Below are 18691 nucleotides of genomic sequence, written 5' to 3' on the forward strand. Positions count from 1 at the left end.
GAAATTCCCTTGACGATGGCTTTCGTGGTTAGTCTAGTATTCTCGTTGATTGGCACTCTGAAACTGTCTTTTTAATAATCAACTGGATTTCTAGTTAATATTTTACTACCCTCCATCCAAAGATGAGTTATTCCCTTCACTGATATAAATTATGAGTGCTTACCAATTTTGTTCATCAATTTCACATTATTTAATCAAATACCTCTACTGTTTTAGGAAGATGGAAGTGATTTATTCAATATGAGCTTTTCACTTGTGAGCTAATTACAAAAATAAGGAAAAACTTGTTTTATAAGATGAAATAGGATCTTTATGATCTCTTCTATTAACACAACTGATATAAGTGTATGCTATTAGTTATGATAGCTTTATTTTTAAATAAATCTTAAATCTTTTTAAAGATTTTTAAAAAATTTTATTTTATTAAAAGATTTTATTTATTTGAGAGGGACCGAGAGAGAGGGAGAGAGAGAATCCCAAGAAGACTCCATGCTGAGTGTGGAGCCCCATGTGTGGCTCGATCTCACTAATCATGAGCTCATGACCTGAACTGAAATCAAGAGCTAGATGTTTAACTGAGCCACCCAGGAGCACCTAAAGATTTTTATTTTTTTTATTATTTTTAAAGATTTTATTTGTTTATTTGACACAGAGAGAGAGAGAGAGAGAGATCACAAGTAGGCAAAGAGGCAGACAAAGAGAGGGGGAAGCAGGCTCTGCTGAGCAGAAAGCTGGATGTGGGGCTTGATCCCAGGATCCTGAGACCATGACCTGAGCCGAAGGCAGAGGCTTAACCCACTGAGCCATCCAGGCACCCCAAGATTTTTATTTTTAAGTAATCTCTACACCCAGTGTGGGCTCGAATTTACAACCCCGAGATCAAGGGTTGCATCCTCTACTGACTGAGCCAGCCAGGTGCCCCAAGTTATGAGAGCTTTAAAAAACAGATTTAAAGTCTGATGGTTTAATATCTTGAGTGCTTCCTTACCAGATGCTAAGATTAGTTAGCTATTACTACATAATCAATAGTGAAAAAATGTGTGACAGTAATAGTTGTATTGAATTGACTTAGTTAACTAGAAACTAATGGTAATTAGAAGATAGTTTTTTGTTTGATTTCTATCAGCACCTATTAATTTTGTTTTCTTGTGTAGCCATAGACTGCCTTGATAAAACAAACCAACCAAAAGTAACTTATTAACAGATCCATTACTGTTGGCAAAGCAATTAGAAGTGTTCATTCTTGAGGAAATAGGATAGGGTATAGTCCCCAGAATAGAAGATCCACCTTCACAGTAACCTTGGAGATGCTTTCATGAGTTTCCTTTTGTGTTAAGAACTGTATTCTTTTTTTCAATTGATAAATTAGAACTTTCAATATTAAGAATTTGAGATAAGACATTGAACCTGTTCTATCAAATTTTTTGTTATAATACTGTCTCTCTTCTTAAGGACTTCCTCATTGTTGCCATGAAAGACTAATACATCAATCTGGTCATGTTTCTTTGTTTTTAATATATCAGTCTGGTCATGTCTGTTTGTTATTATTATCTTCCAGTAGCTCATCATTACCTGTACAATCTGAACCCTGTCTTTATATTCCTATACCCTACGTCCTTATACTTGATGTTTCTTAAGAACCTTATGGTGTCTGCCATCATGGGTGTGGTTTCTTTGGTGTTTCTGACTATCTACTATCTAGATCCATCTGTTCTGTCCGGTGTTTCCTGTTTTGTTATGTTTTTGTGCTTGGCTGACTACCTTGTTCCCATTCTAGCTCCTAGAATTTTTGGCTCCAATAAATGGACCACTGTGCAACAGCAAAGATTCCATGAAATCTGTAGCAATCTGGTAAAGAGTCGATGTAGAACTGTGGGCTGGTGGAAACGTCTCTTTACACTGAAGGAAGAAAAGCCTAAAATGTACTTCATGACCATGATCATTTCTCTTGCTGCGGTTGCTTGGGTGGGACATCAAGTCCACAACCTGCTGCAAACCTGTGTGATAGTGACGTTCTTACTGTTGCTTCCTGCATTAAATCAGCATGGAATCATTTTGAAGTACATTGGAATGGCCAAAAGGAAGATAAATAAGCTTCTCAAACAAAAAGAAAAGAAAAATGAATAATGCATCTACTTTATTCAGTGTTATGAATGGCATATACATTGTCCTTGGGAACAGTTTCTATTACACTGTCTGGATACTAAAATGTTACAGAAGTAGCTCTTTGCTCACCCTCGTTCTGCCCTTAGTTTGTAGAAATTCAGACTTGCCAAGTAAGGCTTTATGTCTTCATGTGAAGCGTAGCAGATGCTTTCTCATCAGTTGGCCTTTTATGGCCAACTCATTCGTGAGTACTTGTTTTGATTTTTCTCACCCAGGTTAATTGAATTCTTACTTTTAGGCAACTTCCTTTAAAATAATATAGTGGTGAACTTCACCTTTTAGTACAGTTAACTGTGACTTTGGATAATTGTTCCAGTTGATCTTTGCTTTAGCTAGATACAAGCTAGTGGTCTGTGGCTACAGGAAGCTGGTTCTACTGTCTGCTTCCACAGTCTGCTTACACTGTCTGGCTTCATGAATACAGAGACCAAGTTTACCACTTCCAATTAAGAGACCAGTTAAGATTCATTCCTCGTGCTGTTTCTAAACTGTAGAAGAAGAATCCTCTGGAATAAAATGAAACCAATTCCATGCCCTAGTATATGTTGGTTTCTGCCTTGTGCAAAACTTAGTAATTTGTAAGAAACATTGATCTTTCCTCCCAAATGGGGAACAGGATAGGCTTTGAGCTCGTCTCTCCTTGCTCTTAGATTTCAAGTTAGTAGATCCTTAGAAGCTTTTTAACAGCAGGCTTCCAGAAACTTGTGTTTAGGATTTTTGGCATATTTTTAATTTCGGATTTTCAGCTGACTGAAGCTAACGTATGTAATAGGTTAAGACTCAGGTCTATGACCTTCACTCCAACACCAGCCAATAAAGGACAGAAGTCTTCCTGTACTTAGTCAAGACTTATTTCAGTAGAAAATAATCTTAGCCTACTAATTTTTCAAGACCAGACTAAGCCTTTAAAGGTAAGCCTCAAGACTCTCATTTGAAGGTAATTGCTGGCTGCTTTGGTCCCCAGAGATTGGCATAGGAGGTGGTGGACTGGTGTCTGACTTTCTTCCTTGATTCTCTCTCTGAAGAACGCAAGGGCTGCTGGGGAAAGTGGACTTTTGGTGACGATAGGTGGCCTCTGGTCTACAGAGAGTTTGTAACTGCTTGGAACATGTCTTAGAATCATTCTCCCTCTCGGTAGCTAGAAATTTAGAATAGCTAAAATCTGTAGGAATGAACCTCTGAGGGCCGAAAATGTGACATTTGGGAACAGTTCTTAAACTCTGATTAACTAGCTGTAATATAGTTTTGTGAAGTTACTGCACTGATGCTGGACCTTGTGGTGTATCTGTCCCTAAATAAGTGTTTCGTCCCCTTCAATCTGACTGTAAACAGTAGCATCCATTGTAGCATATGTTTGATTAGTTTTTTTTAATGTTTCATATGAAAACTATAAACTACCTTAATTTTTACATGTGTTTCCTCACTGTAGATAAGCCTACCTTGCTCTCTGGATTTTTTTGTGTGTATATGTGATCTACCAATTAACTACTTTTGCAGTTTTAATCTTGTATTATTTCTTCTACTTTGTTTTGTGTAAAAGGGGAAAAATAAAAAAAGCTGGAATCCAAAAAAAAAAAAAAAAAAAAAAAGAACCTTATGGTGTCTCACATATTTTTGTGTTGTTAAACATGCTGTTTCCTTTCCTTAGAATTTTCGTATTGTCTTTATATTTGTGGCATAGTCCACCCAGTAATTTCTTTTCCTCTTTCCTCCTATGCGTGAGTTGTCTGTTTATTCCCCTTGTCTCCTTTTTTTATTGGGATAGTATTGTTTTCCTTTATTTATTTATATGAGTCAGCTGTGTAATAAGGCTATTAACTCTTGGAATTTTAAATTCTATTTTATTCTTTTTTTTTTTTTAAGATTTATTTATTTATTTTGGGATGAGGGGTACAGGAGAGGCAGAATGAGAGGGAGAGAGAGAATCCCAAGCCGATTCTGCACTGAGCACAGAACCCAACGCAGGGCTCTATCCTGTGATCATGACCTGAGCCAAAACCAAGAGTAAGCTGCTAATTGATTGTGCCACCCAGGCACACCTCATTTTTTAAAATTCTTTTTAAAAAAGATTTATTTAATTATGAGAAAGAGAGAGAGAGTGCATGAGTGGGAGGGGCAGAGGGAGGGAGAGAGAATCTCAAGCAGACTCTGCACTGAGCATGGAGCCTGATGCAGGGCATTATCTCACCACCCCAAAACCACTAAAACTAAAACCAAGAGTTGGGTGCTTAACTGAATGCACCACCCAGGCACCCCTTAGGTTTTTATTCTTACATTGTTTATGATATGCAGTAGTTTTAATTCTGAGCAGTGGTTGTATTGATGATGTCCTATTAACTTTCCATTGTTCTTCCACTAAGGAACTCCTAAACCAACACAGAACTTTATGTATATTTATATTCTAATTTTTGCGTGGCTTCAGTTTTTATATCTAATCACTAAATCCATATGGAATTTATTTTGTTTATAAGGAGCTATAAAAGAATCTTTATTTTTCAACATTTTAACCAATTGACCCAGACCAGTAGGTCTAATAATACTTTTTTCTACTCATGTGTTTTACTAATATAGTAAGACTTTTTCTCCACTGCCCTTTCTTTTGCATTAATCTGTTTCAGTTTTTTTAACAGTATCATACAATTACTAATTTAAATTCATGATATGTTTTAATATTAAAGCATTAATATTAATTTATTAATATTAATTTAATATTAAGTGATGCATTTATTTATTATCAAATTACCACAAATTTAAGTGGCTTAATTTAACATCCATTTTTATCTCATTCATTTTCAGTGTTTGTGCAGTCAGGGTGTGGGTTACCCAGATCCTTGTAACTCAAGTGTCGCATGGTTGTAGTAAAAATGTCAGCAGGTGCTGTGGTTCCATGTAAGCGAGGCTTGGTGGGCGGGAGTTGTCTTCCAAGCTTTTATATTATTGGCAGAATTAGGTTCTTCACAGATGAAGAACTCATGGTAGCTTTCATCTTCAATGCCAGCAAGAGAAAAAATCACTTTGAATCTCTTCCTTCTAAAGATTACTTACCTGATTAAGTTTGGCTCACCTAGATAATTTCCCTTTTAATTAACTCATAGTCAACTGATTTGAGATCTTAATTACACCTTCAAAATCCCTTCTCACATATAATCTCAGGAGTGAAATCCATCATATCAACCCATGGGGAAGGGATTTTTGTAAGGATGCACATAAGGAAACCTCAGAATTCTGCCTACCATGGTGGGACAAGTCTTCCTTTGCTATTTATCTTTTTCGTAGTCTTAGCATTTTTATGCATTTTTTATCCCAAGTAAACTTTGTTGGCCAAAGCAGCGAATTACTGTACAATTCTTTTTCAAGTTTTCTATACATTTGAGAAACGTCATAATAAAGTGTTGTGAAACAGGTAAACAAACCAAAGCCCACCAACTACTTAACTAAGAATAGCCATTCTTCTCACTACTTAGATAATAACCAAGCACAACTCCTTTTGGAATTTTATTTGGAATTGCTCTAAACTTATAAACTGATTAGAAGAGAATAGGTATTTAAAATTCATTGAGCTTTCATATATCTCACTTAAAAATTAATTTTTTATTATAGTTTTGATACTGTTATAAAATTATTTTTTTAAAGATTTTATTTATTTATTTGACAGACAGAGATCACAAGTAGGCAGAGAGTCAGGCAGAGAGAGAGGGGAAAGCAGGCTCCCTGCTGAGCAGAGAGCCCGATGCGGGGCTCGATCCCAGGACCCTGAGATCATGACCTGAGCCGAAGGCAGCGGCTTAATCCACTGAGCCACCCAGGTGCCCCTGTTATAAAATTATTTTCATTGTGCTTTTTGATTCTTAAATATATTTCATTTTGTATGTGGCTGCTTTACTGAACTCTAATTATTTTCTTCTCTTAGGAGAATGTCTGGGTTTTATTTGGAAGTGAATCATCTGAAAAAATGAATTTTTTCTTTTAAATGCTCTATGTCTGACTTCAGTTTTGTATTTTGTTGAAGTTGGCTAGAACTTCTTGATCTGGTGTTATCTGGTTTTGATAGCTGTAGTTTCTTGTTCCTGATGCTTCCAAGTGTTTCATCAGTGATTTTTCTTACCATTTTGGAGAAGCATTTTTTTCAATTAGCAATAATCGCGCCTCGGATAAACCTCATTGGCTACGATACTGCCACTGCGCAAAGCTTGGAGAAGCATTTTTTTAAGTCACATTGAAGAAATTGCTGGCTTTTGGTCAAGGTCTTTACCTGTTGTATGGGTTATTGAAAAATGAAAAAAGGTGTTTGTTTTATCTTTGTTTTTGATGCTGTCCACCTAAGTTTATGTTAGTTTTATAAAAAGTGTTAGGGATACTGGAAAACCAAAGAATATGGAAAAATTAAAAAGTCACAAAAAAGACTGCAGTATGTATGTGTATATAATATATGATATATGTCATATTTTGTAATTATGAATATAATTAGGAAATTAACTTTTTTTCACTGGCTGTGACATCAGAATGTTTTTAGTATCTGTTTTTCTTGGCATTTGAATTAGAAATCAACTCACACATCTAACATGAACCTTTGTGCTTAAAGTTCTAGTCTGGCTCTAGTCTGGTAAGTTTTAAATCTTTTTTATGCATTCATGGAAAAAATATGTTTCTGCTTGAAGCAGTTGTCAAACAAGCTTCTTTCATCGGCAGTCAGACGCAGGGCAGCTGAATGAGGCTGTTTAGTCTAGAGTAAATGCTCACGAGATTATAAGGTCACTGAGGAAATGTAATTATGCAGTTGTTTCCAGAATAGTTTTTTGTAGTAAGGACTTTAAGACTATTAAATCATGATATTAATTATAATACATATATTTAAAAATCTTAGAAAACAGCACTAAATAAACCAGATTATTTAGTTTAAATAATAAAATCATAACAAATTATTCCAGTGAAATATAGTTTTAATTCAGATTTTTTGCAGTTTACTATTGGAATTTGGTTAATTCTTCCCAAATCATTATAAAATTCAGTAGAACACACACACACACACACACACACACACACATATAGTTGTCTCCATTGGAAAATGAAATCTTACAGTATTTAGCTCATGCTAATTGAGAAAACAGTTGGTTATTTAACAGTTCCTTTACTTTTATTTTTCATTCAGTTATGGAGTGCCTTCTGTGTAGCACTTATTCTTCTAGGTACTAAGAAAATAGCAGTGAGCAAAACAGAGAGAACATCTACTGTCATTCTGCTGGGGTGAAGCCAACAACTAAAATACAGTAATGAATCTTTAGATGGTAATTAACGCTTCAAAGACAAATACAGAAGGATAAAGGGATATGTAGTGATTGGAAGAGAGTGCTGTTTTTACGTAGGAAGATATTTGAACAGACATGAATTAAGCAAAGAAGCCAATCATGTGATATCATGGGGAGAGTCAGAATGAAGTGTAAGTGCGAAGATCCTGAGGTGGGCATGTGTATGAGGAGGAGAAAGCAGGCCAGTGCCTGGAGCAGAGTGAGTTGGGGAATGGTAGGTGATGAGATCAGAGTGGTAGCGGGTTTTTAGGTAAGGAGGCAGGCTGTGCTCAGTTAGATCACATAGGGTTTTTAAGGTAATGGCCAAGACTTGTGCTTTTACTTTGAAGGAGATGGGAAGTCATAAGAGAATTTTGAACAGTGTGTCATAGGACTTACATTTAGAAAGGTCAATTATAGGAGAATTAATAGAATGAAAACAAGAAAACTTACAGCAGTCCTGGTTAAGATATAGTGACTTATATACTAAGATGGTAGCAGTGTAGTTGCTGAGAAAATGGTCAGAGTATGGATATAATTTTGATACAGAGACCAGAGAATTTTTGATGGATTAGATATAGGGAGATAGAAAAAAGTTTTTCCCAAAGTTCTTTAATCTGAGTAACAGAGCTGCCATTTACTGTGATAAGGGAGACTGGGGGAGGGGTTCTTTGAGGCAGCATAATTGTGCCAATTGCTTTAAGTTACTTATCAAATATCATTATTAAAAACTATTTCTAAAAAATGTTTTTAGAGAGACTGTAAGAGGCGGAGAAAAACCTTAGAGATAATCTGTAGGAAAGTGAACTGTCTTGCGTCCACTATAGACAAGTGATGCCAGAGAAGAAAACTCTTCTCCTTAGTCACATCACTGGTTCATGCAAAGCTAGGACTAGATTCTTAGTCTCTTAGGCTACTTTTTCTCTGTTGCACTGCATGCCTTTGCCATGTACAGAGCTTTCAAAATCTGAATGAGCTTTTTAAAATTTTGCTTTTAGATTATTATCATTTCAGATAGTATATTAAGGGCAGTGAGTTCAAGTTATGTAGCACCTTTATATTCTCAAAAGACTATTCTTTTCTAAGCATAAGGCAAGTTCTCAGTTTTCATTCAGTATTTTTTTGTGTATGTGCATGTGAGCAAAATGGAATTGAGTTGGGCAAAGTGACTCATAAGCTTTGGGGGTGGAGCATAGGTAAAGGTGAGCTGATAGTGGAGGAGTTACAAGGGTGGGGTGTTAGGAATCATCTGTCCCAGGTGCAAGCAATAAGGAATTAAATATTCTGTAGAGAAATTTAAAAAATAATAAAACCAGTTGAAAGTCAGTCCATTTTCTCTAACCATGTACTAGCAGTTCTAAACAATGTCTGTTTTCAAATACTCCTTCCTTAAAAAATCTTTTGTTGGTCCAAGTTCTAAACAATTGCTGTTGTTACTTTTGAATTTCACAGTATATATGTAAATTTTCAATTAGTACATCTTTATTTTTTGTTTTTAATAACACTGTATTGCATACACAAGTTAATTCAGAGAACTCCCAGTTTTATATGGTCAGCCCTACACTCCACATCTCACCATCTCCAGTATCTATGCACTCAGCTATATTTAGCCTCATTCGAGAGTGAGTTTGTGAGATTTTAGAATCCTTCCGCTTCTTTCTGGCAAAATTTTTATTTCCAACTCCCCTATTCTACTATAATTTCCAGAGTTTAAATATTAGATTTGGAGTAAACTTCAAATAGATAGATATAGCTTAGTGATTGTAAATATGAAAAAATAAAACTTAAGTTCTTGGAGTATTTATTTGTGTTTAAAAGCTTTTCAACAGGGTACATCTGGAAGGTGTTACTAGAATCAATCCTAAAGAAACAAAGACACGAATAGTACTGCAGTTTTTGTAATTTATTGTGAAATAGATATTTTACGAAACTGTCAAAGTCATCCTTAAGATATTATCTAGCTATTTCAATATCTGTTGCTTCAGGAAAGAAACTGGAAATTAAAATTAACTGAACATATTCTTCCTTGATTATGAGCAAGATAAACTTTTTAATTAAAGTATAATTAATATTTGGTATTTTACTACTTTCAGATATACATCATAGTGATTCAGTATTTTTATACATGACACAATAATACCCATGCTAAGTCTAGTTAACCATCTCTTTCCCTACCAAGTTATTACAGTATTACTGACTATATGACCTATGTTCTGCATTATATCCCCATGACTTACTTGTTTTTTAACTGGAATAAGCAAAGATAAATTGACAAATCTGGTCTTACTATATACTGAACAGGAATATGCAGAGATCAATTTTATTTTTATTTTTTAAATTTTTTTTCTTTTCAAATTTTTATTTAAATTCTATTTAGTTAACGTATACTGTAATAGTTGTTTCAGGAGTAGAATTTAGTGATTTATCACTTACCTGTAGCACCTAGTACTTATCACAAGTGCCTTACTTAATACCCATCACCCATTTAGCCCATCCCTCATCCCTAATCTCCATCACCCTCAGTTCTATGTCATTGAGAGTCTTTTATGGGGGGGCACATGGGTGGTTCAGTCGGTTAAAGCACCCAACTCTTGATCTCAGTTCAGGTCTTGATCTCAAGGTCATGAGTTCTGTGTTGGGCTCCATGCTGGGTGTGGAGCCTACTTTATAAAAATAGTCTCTTATGGTTTGCTTCCTTCTCTCTCTCTTTTTTTCCTTCCCATATGCTCATCTATTTTTGTTTTTCAAAATTCCACATATGAGTGAAACCATATGATATTTGTCTTTCTCTGACTGACTTACTTGGCTTAGCATAATACACTCTAGCGCCATCCACATTGTTGTAAATGGCAAGATGTTATTCTTTTTGATGGCTGAGTAATATTCATTATATGTGTGTTTGTGTGTGTGTGTGTGTGTGTACACACACACACACACACAAACACACCCCACATCTTCTTTATGCATTCATTAGTTGATGGATATTTGGGACATTTGGGCTCTCTCCATAGTTTGGCTATTGTTGATAATGCTGCTATAAACATCAGAGTGCACATACCCCTTTGAATCTGTTTTTTTTTGTATCCTTTGGGTAAGTAGCTAGTACTGCAGTTGCTGGATTGTAGGGTAGTTGTATTTTTAACTTCCTCAGGAACCTCCATACTGTTTTCCAGAGTGCCTGCACCAGTTTGCATTCCCACCAACAGTGTTAAGAGCATTCCCCTTTCTCTGTTTCCTTGCTAACACCTGTTGTTTCCTGTGTTGTTAATTTTAGCCATTCTTACAGGTGTGAGGTGTTATGTCATCGTGGTTTTGATTTGTATTTCCCTGATGATGAGTGATGCTGAGCAGATATCTTTTCATGTGTCTGTTAGCCATTTGGATTTCTTCTTTGGAAAAATGTCTATTCATGTCTTCTGCCCATTTCTTAACTGGATTATTTGTGTGTTGGTGTTGATTTTGATAAGTTCTTTATATATTTTGGATACTAACCCTTTAGCAGGTATGTCATTTGTAAATACCTTTTTCCATTCCTTAGGCTGCCTTTTAGTTTTGTTGATTGGTTCCTTTGCTGTGCAGGAGCTTTTTGTCTTGATGAAGTCCCAATAGTTCATTTGTGTAGGTCAGTTTTAATGAACTCATCAACAAATTAGCAGAGGTCAGAGCTTAAAACAAAGTATTTTGAGTCCATTATATACTTAGAAATATTTTCATGTTTTTGAAAATTAATATATTTAATCGGTATTTTCTTGTCTTTTTTTTTTAAGATTTTATTTACTTAACTTGACAGACAGAGATCACAAGTAGGAAGAGAGGCAGGCAGAGGCGGGGGGGAAGCAGGCTCCCTGCTGAGCAGAGAGCCCGATGCAGGGCTGGATCCCAGGACCCTGGGATCATGACCTGAGCCAAAGGCAGAAGCTTTAACCCACTGAGCCACCCAGGCGCCCATAGTGGGTATTTTCATCTGTTAGTTTTTACCCTCTTTTGTGATATAAATTGTATTTTTATTTTACATTAGAAATTTTTTACTGGCATAATTACATGTACAAAGTCCAATAAAAGAAAACTCTCTGTGTATTTTCTGCATTGTTATTCTCCTTTTATGATTATGGCAGAAAATAGTTTCGTTGTGTATAGGAGTAGGCATGGTAAAATATGGATCTGCTCTAATTATCCAATATTCTAGGTGTGTAACTGATTGGTAAGAGTTGGTCCTGAGGACAGGATCCTGTGTCACATGTTTCTAGAACCAAAGTGTTTTGTCAGTTTAGGCTTAAAAATGAATTTTTCATATTTGGTTTTATTGCTTTGAGGAAAATGTGATGACTTAGATTTTGCTTTATTTGAGGCATATTATACTCAGGACTGAGATTGTATTTGCCAATAATTTATTTTTTAAATAAAGGTTTATTTTGGAATTATAATTTAGAATAATATTTTACAAGTCAATAGTATATGGGATAATGTCTCTTAATAAGCTAATAAAGAAATATTCCAAATCAGTGATAAGTTAATTACAGTATTGTTTCAGGCAAAGGAGAAGTGAAAGAAATAAGGTCCATATTTAGTTGACATTTACCTTTCTATGAGTTGGTTCTCAGAAGACTCAGTCGGTCTTTCCAACTAAAATCTAGGTATCAGCTGCTGGCTTAGGTCCCTTGCTGCTGTAGCATGTAGTGAATGGCACTGGTGTTGGCAGGCAGGGTGGGCTGTTCTGAAGGTTAGTATTCTAGGGACTATTTTTTTTTTAAAGATTTTTATTTATTTACTTGACAGACAGAGATCACAAGTAGGCAGAGAGGCCAGCAGAGAGAGAGGAAGGGAAGCAGGCTCCCCGCTGAGCAGAGAGCCCGATGCAGGGCTTGATTCCAGGACCCTGGGATCATGACCTGAGCTGAAGGCAGAGGCTTTAACCCACTGAGCCACCCAGGCGCCCCATTCTAGGGACTATTTACACAGTTTGCACCACTGCCTATGATGCGTCGCCTTGCTAAGGCAGGAACAGGTGTCCCTTCCCTTCCTGGGAGTGCTGCATGATTTAACACCATTGCCAACCAAGAGGAGCCTGGTCATGGCAGGAGCAAGTATCTCAAGTATCTTCAATCTTTGAGGAGTTATTTAGATCAACAAAGAGTAGCTTTGTGCAGACTGATCACTCCTCAGTAAGACCTCACAAACTCTTGGTATTTAAAGTTTAAATGTTCATTACCTTATAGCTACTCTTCCATATATTACTATCAGTAAGTCTCCAGCAGTGCCTGTCAACAGTTGAGCTGTTGAGTACTTAACCAACCACAACAGGTGTCAGTGACAACATCCCAACACTGCTTCTTCAGTATAAACAAATTCACCCTTAGATCAAAACAACTTAAGTCATAAACACGTGGATTTGAAATCATAAGAAATCAATATGCAACAGTTTTGAAAAAAAAAGTAATGGTCAGGAATTAGATCTTACTTAGGTTAAAAACTTGTGGTTATTGAATCTGGAAAACAAATGGATATGCTTTTGGGGAGCAGAATAAACATGGCTGATTAATCATTTTTTAGCTTATGAAAAAGATTTTTTTAAGTAATACTGTTTTTGAAAGGAAAATTGACAATAAGATGGTACAGTGTGGATCAGATGACCAGGCAGGATTAGACTCTTCATGCTGAAATATTTTGGTGTGGGGAAAAAAATGCTGATTGGTTCTCTGAAACTTTGATTATTTATTTACTGAGAACAAGGTACTATTTCAAAGCCAATGAATCGTTCTTAGATTCTGTATACCTCAGTATAACTTTTTTTTGACTCTGCCCAGCTTCTAAATCTTAGCTTTTTGTTGTTATATTTATCTGTATATTTCTGAATAACACAGTTCTGCTGCAGTTTCTTGATTACCAATTTTAGACTTGTCTCTTCACATCGCAATGTGAGAGATAAAGATTTAGCCCTCTAAAACTCCTTCCTGGGGCGCCTGGCTGGCTCAGTGGGTTAGGCCTCTGCCTTCAGCTCAGGTCATGGTCTCAGGGTCCTGGGATTGAGCCCCACATGGGGCTCTCTGCTCAGCGGGGAGCCTGCTTTCCCCGCCCTCTCTGCCCACTTCTCTGCCTACTTGTGATCTCTCTCTCTGTGTCAAATAAATAAAATCTTTAAAAAAAACCCCAACTCCTTCCCTCGCTTTATTTCAGTCCCCCCATTTTGTCTCAATAGAGTTATGTCATGCTTTTTAAATTGAATTAGTATTCACTATTTCCATGGTGAATATGTAAATACTATTTTCAGTTGAGCCACATATAAAAACAGTGATTTTATTTCTTTAGCTTTCTTATAATGTTGCCTGTCCTCCGTTTTTTTTTTTCTTTTGGACTTAATCAGGAAGTCTTGCCTACATCATCAAACCCTACAATCATCTTAACTTTTCTGGGGCTAATAGATACAAAAACAAAACAGAATATCACCGTTTGTCAGCGTCTTTCCTACCTTAGCAAGCCCTAAAGCTATCTTACCCTTTCTGTGGCTAAAAAATATGGAAACAATAGAATAACTATTTGTCACTTTCTTTTAACCTTCTTACTCAGTGTAGATGGCACTTCAGTGCTGTTTTTGTTAACAACTTTGTCTTTCCTGCCCTCATGTTTGCCAGTGTTACAGGCATGCAATCTATCTGCTTTGCTAATTTATGATGGATAACATCTGGGCTTATGGGATTGTTGCTTTCTAAGTCTTTAAAAAATGTTTTGCCAAGGAGTGATGAGCTGTCTTTAGATTTAGAGAAAATTTGTTCAGCCTTTCAGTTCAGTGAACTGAATTAATTGTTCATTTTTACATCATCTTCTTTCTTCCAAATACCTTAGGATATGCACTAGAACTGTAGCAAGTAAATTATGGTACATGAACATCAAAGATAAAGAAATGTTGACACACATTCTTTCAGCAAAATGACAGAGGTTTTGTTCCATATTATATATTGTGGAATGAAATCCATCCCGTTTAAATAAATAAATGGATGAGGGTATAAAATTTCCTGGAGTGCCTGGGTGGCACAATTAGCATCCGACTCTTGGTTTTGGCTCACGTCGTGATCTCAGGGTTGTGAGATCCAGCCCCGCTTTGGGCTCTGTGCTTAGTGCAGAGTCTGCTTGAGAGTTTACCTCTGCCCCTCCTGTTCATATGCTCTCTCTTTACAATAAATGAATAAATCTTTTTTTTTTTTTTAAGAGAAAGAATATAATATTTCCTTTTTGTCCTTAAAAATATACCCTTTCGTGACTCCAGCTGGGCATCAGGAATCTGTTTTGGGGTAATGAAAATGTTCTAAACTGGATTGTGTTGATGACTTTACAACTCTGTAATTTACTAAAAATGATTGAATTGAAATTGAAATTTGGTAAGTGATTAAGACTACATTGGTAACTCACTGATTTTTGGGTTTGAGAAAATTACCTAGGGTATTTTCATAATCCTCTTAAGAAATGATGCCAAGCATGGCTCAGTTGTTAAGCGTCTGCCTTTGGCTCAGGTCATGATCTCAGGGTCCTGCGATCAAGCCCCTCATCGGGTTCTCTGCTCAGCAGGGAGCCTGCTTTCCTTCCTCTCTCGCTCTCTCTCTCTGCCTGCCTCTCTTTCTATTTGTAATCTCTGTCTGTCAAATAAATAAATAAAATCTTAAAAAAAAATGATGCCAGAAAAAGATGTAATAATTTGAACAATGTAGTATAAAAACTGAAGATTGATATGATAGTTGTGATTTATTTAACTATTCTTCAGTTGGTTCCATCATCTTTTGTTCATTGTTTTAAGTTTTTTTTTCTTTTTTTAAGCATTGTAGGGAATAATTGAAATAATTCCTAGGGTTGTAAAGCAATAACATACTTCTATATATAGTAAAAATAGGGTCAGTAAGATCCCATAATATATCTTACATTAATAAAATGGTCTAGTGAGCTTACATGGTAATTTCATTATGACAGTTTAAAATTAATTTTACTCTATATTTAAGCAGTTTACTGAGGTATAGATGACATACAGTAACGGCATATATTTAAAATACACAGTTTGACGAGCTTTGACATATGTGTACCATCAAGATACCTGTCATTTTCAAAAGATTGCTGGTGTCAATTAGGCAACCACCAAGGAAATTGTCATATACTTTATTGAGCTGTATGAGTTCATTATATATTTTGAATATCCACTCTTTATAGGATGTATGATTTACAAATGTTTTCTATTTAATAGAAGACATTGTAATAATTATTAATTAATTATAAATAATATTTATTAATAATAATTAATAATAAATATCAAATAAAATTAATATTTTGTTTTGTTGATGATGTCATTTTCTGTGGAGATGCTTTTCAGTTTGACACAGTCCCATTTGTTATTTTTGCTTTTGTTGCCATTGCTTCTGGAGTCAGGTCCAAAAAGATACTATTAACACCAACGTCAGGAAGCTTACCACCCATGTCCTCTTATAGGAATGTTATGGTTTCTGGTCTTACATTCAAGTCTTTCATCTGTTTTGAGTTAATTTTTGGGTATGGTGTAAGATACTGGTTCAGTTTTCATTCTTTTGCATTTGGCTGTCGATTTTGCCCATTTCTTTATTAGATTTGTTTTCCTACTGAGTCTTGACATTTCGTATATATGCTATATTCAGATTTTTATATATTCTGTTTATCAGATACATGATTTGCAAATTTTCCTAGTCTGTGGCTTTTTTTTTTTAATCTCTTAAGTGTCTTTAAAACAGAAGCTTTAGTTTTGATAAAGTGTAGTTTATCAATTTTTTTTTTTCTTATATGGATTGCACTTCTGGTGGTACATCTAAGAAATTTTTGCTTAATACAAGTTCAAAATAAAATTTCCTGCCTTTTCTTCCATAAGTTTTGTATTTTGAGGGGTTAATATTATTTAGCTGTGTGATCTACTTATAGTTCATTTTTGTATATGGTAAGTATGATTTGAAGGATTTGTTTTTTGCATATGAATATTGAATTGTTTCCACACTGTTGAAAGGACTATTATTTCTCCATTGAATTGACTTTTCACCTTTGTCAAAAATCTATTGTCCATATACGTGTAGATCTATTTTTCAACTTCATTCTGTTCCAATGGTTTGTTGATCCTGATGCCAAAACTATATTGTCTTGATTGCTATAGCTTTTATAGTAAGTCTGAACATCAGTTCTCCAGTTTATTTATTTATTTTTTTACAAAATTGTTTTGACTGTTCTGGGTTCTTTGCATTTCCATGTAAATTTTAGATTTAGTTTGTCCATTCCTCCAAAAATACACTGCTAGTTTTTTTTTTAAATAAACTTTTTTATTTTAGAACAGCTTTGTATTTATAGAAATATTGCAAAGATAATTCAGAAAATTTATACCCCATATAATTTTCCTATTATTAAATACAGTTAACAGTAACATGACATATTTGTTATAATTAATGAACCAATATTGATACAAATTTAGTAATTAATGTCTGTGCTTCATTATGATTTCCTTTGTTTTTACCTACTGTCATTTCTGTGTTTTAGGATTTCATCTAGGATACCACATTACATTTAGTAGTCATGTCTCTTTAGGCTCCTCTTAGTTATGACAGTTTCTCAGACCTTCCTGTTGCTGAGGACCTTAATAGTTTTGAGTAGTGGTCAGCATTGTAGAATGTCCTATTATATGTTTAATGTTTTTCTCATGATTAGACTGGGGTTATATGCTCTTTCGAGGAAGACTATAGAGATAAAATGCCATTTTCATGACTTCATATCAAGGGTACATGCTGTCAATATGTCTTATTAGTGTTGGTGTAACCATGATCATATGACTGAGGTAGTGTTTGTCAGGTTTTCCCACCGTAAAGTCACTCTTAATCCCTTTTTCTTTCTTGCATTCTTTGGGGAAAAGTCATTATGCACTGACCATATTTAAAGTGTGGGGAGTTATGCTCAATTTTCTTGAGGGTGTTGTATCTACATAAATTATTTGGAATTCTTCTGCATTGGAGACTTGACACTTTTTCCATCTATTTATTCAGTCTTTTCTTTTTTTTTTTTCCACCACTAAGGACTCGTGAATAAACATTTCACACTTTGGATTATAATCAGGTTTTGGCCACTTGAGGTGTTTTAGTTAGCTCTAGTGCCTAGTTGTCATTCCCACATCATTGCGTTCCTTTTTTTTTTTTTTTTAAGTACTTCTTTACTTTCTGGCACTAAAAGATGCCTCAGGCTCATCGCATACATTTCTTGACCCAGTTCTAGAATCAAACATTCTCCAAGAAGCCCTGGTCGCTTTTATTAGAGAATAGTATTAGAAACTAATGTCTGTGTTGTACGTGTACTTGTGTTACTGAGGATCATTGCTTCTAAGTTCTACCAGAAGCTTGACTGGGATTATATTCAATCAGTAGATCAATTTGGAGTGAATTGGCTCTATTTTAATAATAGAGTCTTCTGATACAGGCAAAAAGCACAATTTCCCATTTATTTAGTCTTCTCTAATTCTCCCACCAGTTTTAATGTACATATCTTTCATATATTTTTGTCAGATTTATCTCTATTTTATATATTTTTTAAAGTTTTTGTTTAAATTCCAGTTAGTTAACATATAGTGTAATACTGGTTTTAGGTTTACAGTATAGAGATCCAACACTTACAAAGAACACCAAGTGCTCATCACAATAAGTATACTCCTTAATCCCCATCCCCTGTTTAACCCATCCATCAACTGGTGAGTGGATAAAGGAGATGTGATATGTATATTTTAATGTTATTGTAAATGGCATTTAAAATTTTTTTTCAATTTATGATTGCTTTCTTCTGGAATGAAGGAGTAATTACATTTTCTATGTTAATCTTACAGCTTGCAACCTTGCAGAACTCACTTAGTTCTTAGTAGTTTCTTGCAGAGTCCACTGAGTTTTTTGTGTGTTTTACATGTCCTTTGCAAATTCGCTTTCATTAGGAACATAAACATTTAGGATTCTTATAAACTCTTCATTTATTTGCCTCTTTATCATCATGGAATTATTCTCTTTATTTCTGGTAATAGTCTTTGCTATGAAATCTAATTAATTTGATATTAAAATAGCCACTACAGCTTCCTTTTGACTAGTATTACATGGTGTGTTATGTTAACATGTAATAAGCTTTAATTGTTATTTTAAAATGAATTAATAAATATTTTCTGATTTTTTAGTTTCAACTTTTCTATAAGATTTATTTGTTTATTTGAGATAGGAGAGGGG

The 18691-nt window shown here is 35.0% G+C and overlaps 2 protein-coding genes and 1 pseudogene across 2 annotated transcripts in view; 2 read left to right on the plus strand and 1 right to left on the minus strand.

The window, feature by feature from the left end:
* Positions 1–18691, plus strand: part of MNAT1 (MNAT1 component of CDK activating kinase) — a 213518-nt gene that overhangs the window by 140777 nt on the left and 54050 nt on the right. The gene's annotated exons all lie outside the window — the stretch shown is intronic.
* LOC123944767 (ADP-ribosylation factor-like protein 6-interacting protein 1) lies at positions 1645–2659 on the plus strand. Its single transcript, XM_046010108.1, has one exon. The coding sequence runs from the start codon at positions 1645–1647 to the stop codon at positions 2125–2127; it is 483 nt and encodes a 160-aa protein (XP_045866064.1). The 3' UTR covers positions 2128–2659.
* On the minus strand, positions 6202–6357 carry LOC123945269 (annotated as a pseudogene).

This window comes from Meles meles, chromosome 6 (genome assembly GCF_922984935.1).
Source record: "Meles meles chromosome 6, mMelMel3.1 paternal haplotype, whole genome shotgun sequence".
Taxonomy (NCBI): domain Eukaryota; kingdom Metazoa; phylum Chordata; class Mammalia; order Carnivora; family Mustelidae; genus Meles; species Meles meles.